We start from the raw sequence: 5,936 nt of genomic DNA, 5'->3' as shown, positions 1-5,936 counted from the left end.
ATCCAGACGTGATCTCTTCTCTTTCCCGCTGCTGGTCCCCCATGGCAAGCGTCATGTGACACAGCTTTCTGTTGAAGAGGCGCATTACAAATAGAAAGAAAAAACTGCTTCAGAGGGACCGTTTAAAAGAGCAGAGAGATGCTAAAGAGTGGAAAGTCTAGCACAGAGCTACACCAGAGAGTCATTTTCACAGATTATAAAAATGTTGTGCCCCATAACTTTTCATATACTGGGACTAAAAATACTGCAGCTTGTTCTAAATAAAGGGCTGTCTAATGAAAAGGGCTTTAAAAAGTTGATAAACTCAAAAAGAACTTAAACTGTGAAATCGTATATTTAAAATTCATCCAGATATAAGGGAAGGTTTTCTATAAATAAAGAAAAGGCTGTTCTGGAGCCCAGAGGCCACAGTGGTAGCTCCTCTGTCCCTTTTAGCTTTCACCAAAGGCTTCTGGAGCTGATAAGACCCGAGGATCTCAAGCTGTGAGGTCAGATCTGTAAAAGTGACGAATTTCTAAAACTAATTTGGATCATGCAGTAAAAACACTAAACCTGGGGTCATGTGACAACAGGATACTGTGGTGTCTGGAGTCGATCGATAGCTTTTGGTTTCAGGCAGGTAAAAAGGCTGCTTAATAATGAATGTGTGTAATTCATGAACGTGTTAAAAATGGCCCTGTGAAACATTTAGGACGTCAAAGACATTAATCACCAGCCCTGGTTCAGCTCTGTCATCAGGAAATACTGTTTGCTCACAGCAGCATCTGCAGAAAAGCCAAGATCCAAGGTTTACAGGCAGACTGGTCAACTGAGCATTATACCAGATCTGCTACCTTCTGATGGTGCTCGTCCCGAGGTAAATGACATTCAAACACCCAGCTGTCCACAGCAGGGAGTTTTTTTGTCTTCTGTTACTTTGCAGTCTACTCTGATCTGAAAGGTCTATTGTAAGTGCTCAGAGCTGCGGACGGGTTTTTCTTTAGAGTACTTTTGAAAGACATTGAGTACTGAATCCAGAGAACAAGCCAAAGGATGTGTTATGTTAGAGAACCTCTGACGTCGGTGAACATCGGATTCCAGTTTGGCCCTCATCAGAGGTGCTCGACATAGAAATGCATATAGGATCAGTTCACCTGTCACTGTGAGTGCCGTTCAAAGTTGAGTCATTATTATTCGTTAAATGTCTAATTTTTTGGCACAATGTTCAATACTTGCCGTGTAAGGAAAGAGCTCACCTTTCGCTCACCTTTCACCACACTTATCTAAGCCAAAGCCACCAGAGGAATTGTTTTTGTTGTTTTTTAAATCCATAAAAATGCTAGCACCCACCATAAAATCTCAAATATTGAAATAAACAGCTGTATAACACTTTTAAAGTTATTAGACCCTCCAAATATGCGTATGGTCTCAATAGTGATCATGCTTCTCTGGTTCCAACTACAATCTGATTTGGCTGCATTTCTAAATGAGGAGGAAGAAGCCAGAAATGTTCCTAAAGTATTCAGAAGGTTTCCAAGGTCCACTGGAATTACAGCCCAAATCTGATGCTGACGCAGTCTGATATGCAGACTGAGCAGACATTGTTTGAATTGTTTGACAAAATTTGAACCGTTGATGGAGAGTCAGAGGTCTGGAACCAAGCAAACATTGACCAAAAACATGTATACTGCTCAAAAGTCCCAGAATAACATTAGATATAGACCTCCATTTTACTGAGTTTATAAGACGCAGTAAATAAACAGGAGAAGCTTCAGCACCCTCCGGACTTCTTCCTCCTAGCGTTTTTCTCGCTCTGCAGGGTCCGATTTTCTGCAAAGCCGCCTCCATTCAGTACGATCAAGGGCGTCGTTCAGGTTGGCGCCGATCTTCTTCACGTCGTCTTTGACTCGGTCCATCCATCGCCTTTTTGGTCTGCCCCTTGGTCGCCGGCCTTGGGGGCTGAGTCGCAGTGCTGTTCTTGTTTTCGTCACTTCTGACCACGAGTCTGCGGACAGCATTTTGTAAAACTGCTGAAAGAAGGCTTCAAGAGCAGCTTCATTTTAGACCAGGGGTGGGCAAACTTTTTGATTCGTGGGCCACATTGAGTTCTAACATTTGACAAAGGGGCCGGAACAGGAGTAGATAGATGGCATGCTTTGAAAACATCACCTCATTGGGGGAAAAATACACATCTTGGGATATGGAGAAAACATGTGCTTTAATTTCCAATGAAAATGAAGAAAAGCATTACAATAAAATCTCTGACTTCGAAATGAGCCTTTAAACACTGAAAATCAAATAAATGAATATTTTATTTTAAAGCACTGAAAGTTCTGTTATCCTTCAGGATATCACATCACTCTCCTCCTAACTCTTTTTTTTTTTTCCAAAAACGGTAGGAGATGCAGATGTACTTGTCCTGTTCCTTTTATTCAATTTGTTTCCCCGGTGCCAAAAGTCAACAACGACCAGTGCAAGGACGAAACAGTTGCAGCAAGTCAGTCTGTGAAGCGTTATAGTTGATCTGCGCGCACTGTTCATTTTAACAACGTGCGTATCACGGAGAGACACACATTTTAATGGGAGCAGTGTTGTTGGTCTCCTTTTTTAGCCAGCGCATCAAAGTCTGGAGTTAGTTTTGTTGTGGCGATTCTCAGGATTGATCTGAAGTGTAGGTCTGTTAACTTGGATCTGTGGCTGGCTTTGTTGATGTTCATGACGCTGAATGTCTGTTCACACACGAAGGTAGAGCTGAACAAAGCCAACATCATCTGCACTCTTCGCCTTAGATTTGGAAACGCGGCATCATTGAGTGAAGCATAGAAGTCATTTAGTTTCAGAGAGCTGAACTTCTCTTTTAAGGCAGGGTCAGACTGAAGGTCGATGAGTTCGAGCTGAAGCTCCTCTGGAGCTGTTTCGGGGTCTTGTGACAGAGGAAAGGCCACCAATTGAAGTGACTTGTCAATTTTATCGAAATCCAAAAACCGACGGCAGAATTCTCCGTGCAGTGCATCCAGTGACTCACTGTATTTCTTTACTTTTGCTCCGGCCTCTTTCAGCATGGCTAGTGTAGGAAAATGAGTGAATGACTTGTTCAAAATCTGCCTAGAGAATAAAGCCAGCTTGGATTTGAAGGCTTTCACGTTTGTGTGCATGTCATGCACAAACTGCTCCTTCCCCTGCAGTTTCACATTGAGCTCATTCAAGTGTGAAAATACGTCTGTAGCAAACGCGAAGTCACACATCCAGCTCTTGTTGCTCAGCTCAGGAAATTCATCAGTCTTCCCCTGCCGCTCCAAAAACACGCCAATCTCCTCTTTGAGCTCCCACACTCGTTGAAACACTTTGCCCAAACTCAACCAGCGGACACGGGAGTGATAAAGCAGGTCCTGGTGATCCGCATCAGTTTCCTCCAGGAACGCAATGAACTGACGGTGCTGAAGTCCCCGTGCGCGTATGAAGTTGACAAGTTTCACCACAGGATTCACAACATGATTCAGCTGTAACACCGATTTACATAGAGATTCCTGGTGGATGATGCAGTGGAGGAAAATCACATCCTGGTCAGAGTTTTCATCTTTCACTTTATTCTGGATTCTCCTCAGCAGGCCAACGTTTTTTCCCGTTAAATTTGGAGATCCATCTGTGGTGACGTTAACAAGCTTACTCCAGGGAAGCTTCATGTTTTCGATGGCAGCAGACACTCGTTCAAACAAGTCCTCTCCCCGTGTTTGTCCTTTCAGAGACTCCATTGTCAAAAACTCCTCCGTTATTTCAAAGGTTTCGTTGATTCCTCGGATAAAAATGAGGAGCTGAGCAGTGTCTTTGACATCATTGCTTTCATCCAGTGCTACAGAATAAAAAGTGAATGACTTTGCCTTTTTGTTTAATATGCTGGTGATATCTTCATCTATTAGTTCTACACGGCGAGTCACTGTCCGCCGTGATAAACTGATTTTCTCAAATTTGTCTTTGGTCTCCGGGCACAAAATACCTGCTGTCTCTACCATACATTCTTTTAAAAACTCGCCCTCTGACAGTGGTTTGCTGGCCTTTGCTATTTTGAATGAAAGCATAAAACTGGCCTTGGTACTTGACTCTTGAATGGCAGTTTGACGGTGAAAAAAACTTTGCTGAGCCTTCAAATTAGCTGCCAACTTCTCAGCAGCAGATTCCCGTTCTTTTGTTGAGAGCTTGCTAGCATAATTTGCGTGCTTTGTGGCAAAGTGACGGCTAATATTATACTCTTTAAAAACCGCCACAGTTTCTTGGCATATCAGGCAAACAGCAGATGATCGGTGTTCAGTGAAAAAATATTTAGTTGTCCACTCCTTTTTGAACACTCGACATTCTCTGTCCACTTTCCTTTTCTTGGGACCGCTCATCTTCATAGAGGGGCGGTAGGTCACAGGGTAAAGTGCAAACGTGGAGTAATAGGCCTACGCCGCTTCACCTCAACAAAGCCAATATATCTAGAGTGCGCCATCTAGTGAGGAAACATCAGAATTGCAGGGGAAATAAAACATTAACAAGGTTAATTTATTAAATTTTTTTCAAGTTTGGCGGACCGGATCAAAACGTTTAACGGGCCGCACGTGGCCCCCGGGCCGTAGTTCGCCCATGCCTGTTTTAGACCAATCGTTTTAAGAGTAGTTTCACTTCTGTATACTGAGTTTGTTTACAAAATTTAAACTTAGGTAGCCATTATCAGTATTTCTGCATTAACGAGGGAGTATAGCCACCTTTCAGTGATGGACCTCAGAAGTTAAGCAAACCATCTTCCAGCTGGTATTTCACCAAAATAAGTGCATGCTGCATACACAGACACCCAAACATAGCCTGATAATCAGCATAGCACGCATTTTATTGTAAGATGGTCATATATTTCCTTTGGAGCTACTGAATACCAAAGCACAACTTGGGAAAAAAGAGTTATAGTACGCACTGAAATTAGCCAGAAATGTAGCTAATCTGTTTCCAAGACTCTCAAGAGTGCTAGAAATGTGTAATAAAAGGTTTAAAGGATGAGTACAACGCAGCTCTTTATTAGCATACACTAGCTGCCTAATTTGTAGCCAGTCAGTGATACGCTGCATGTTCTCGTTTGCTCCTAAAGTAAATGTATGTAAAAATAAATGGCTAATCTGCACATAGAGAAGAAATACTGGACAAACCAGAGTTGTTCTCAAGACTTAATGACTACATACAAGGGAGCACAATGAAAGTGTAATGAAGTAGGCAGGAACTGGCTGTGAAAATCTGGTACAGGAAGAAGACTATAAAACACTCTGCCAATGGATGACCTGCTGAAAAGGCATTCACGTTTTATAGGCTCTGACGCTCTACTTAGAAAACCATTATTTGTCTGTGAGGGAAAGTTAGACTGCACACAATGGGTTGCTAAAAACTATTGCTTCTACTTACTGCTCAGACATCTGTGTAAAACAGATATTACATATATATATATATATATATATATATATATATATATATATATATATATATATATATATATATACTTACTAGGACCTGGAATTACTAAGAATTCCTTATTCATGGGAAATAACTTGTTTCTTGCCAAAGAGCATGTTCTGTGGATCGACATTCTCCGCTTTTTTTTATTGATTAAGTGAATGATTGACAGTTATGACAGTCACTGGATTGTCTGTGAGGTGTTTGTGGTAGATGGTGTGGTGGTTAGCAGTGCTTCCTCATAGCTAGAAGGTCCTGGCTTAAATCTAATGTGGGGCCTTTTTGTGTGGACTAAACTTCTACACTGACCACAGGTGTGAATGGTTGTCTGTCCCTGACTGCTGACCTGGGTGTACCCTGCTTCTTGCCCTCTGACAGTGCTGATAGGCACACAGAGAGATGCTGAATTGGATAAGAAGAAGAAAAAGAATCAATATTTCTTCATCGTGTTTCTTCTATCTGGCGCTTCGTATCACAAATGAAGT

General features: G+C 42.0%; 1 protein-coding gene across 1 annotated transcript; it reads right to left on the bottom strand.

The window, feature by feature from the left end:
* Positions 1-2,555: 2,555 nt before the first annotated feature.
* On the bottom strand, positions 2,556-4,491 carry LOC146699647 (general transcription factor II-I repeat domain-containing protein 2-like). Its single transcript, XM_085471455.1, has one exon. It carries the CDS (start codon positions 4,368-4,370, stop codon positions 2,556-2,558), a length of 1,815 nt encoding a protein of 604 aa, XP_085327581.1. The 5' UTR covers positions 4,371-4,491.
* Positions 4,492-5,936: the final 1,445 nt, after the last annotated feature.

The sequence above is a fragment of the Copadichromis virginalis genome, linkage group LG10 (assembly GCF_057382275.1).
Source record: "Copadichromis virginalis isolate Kocher_CV1m ecotype Utaka linkage group LG10, C_Virginalis_male_GT1.1, whole genome shotgun sequence".
Classification (NCBI taxonomy): domain Eukaryota; kingdom Metazoa; phylum Chordata; class Actinopteri; order Cichliformes; family Cichlidae; genus Copadichromis; species Copadichromis virginalis.
This window is presented reverse-complemented; position numbering and strand designations above follow the sequence as displayed.

Bases quoted from the DNA above. Each gene is read 5' to 3' on its own strand.
- LOC146699647 (XM_085471455.1), bottom strand. From the start codon at position 4,370: ATGAAGATGAGCGGTCCCAAGAAAAGGAAAGTGGACAGAGAATGTCGA.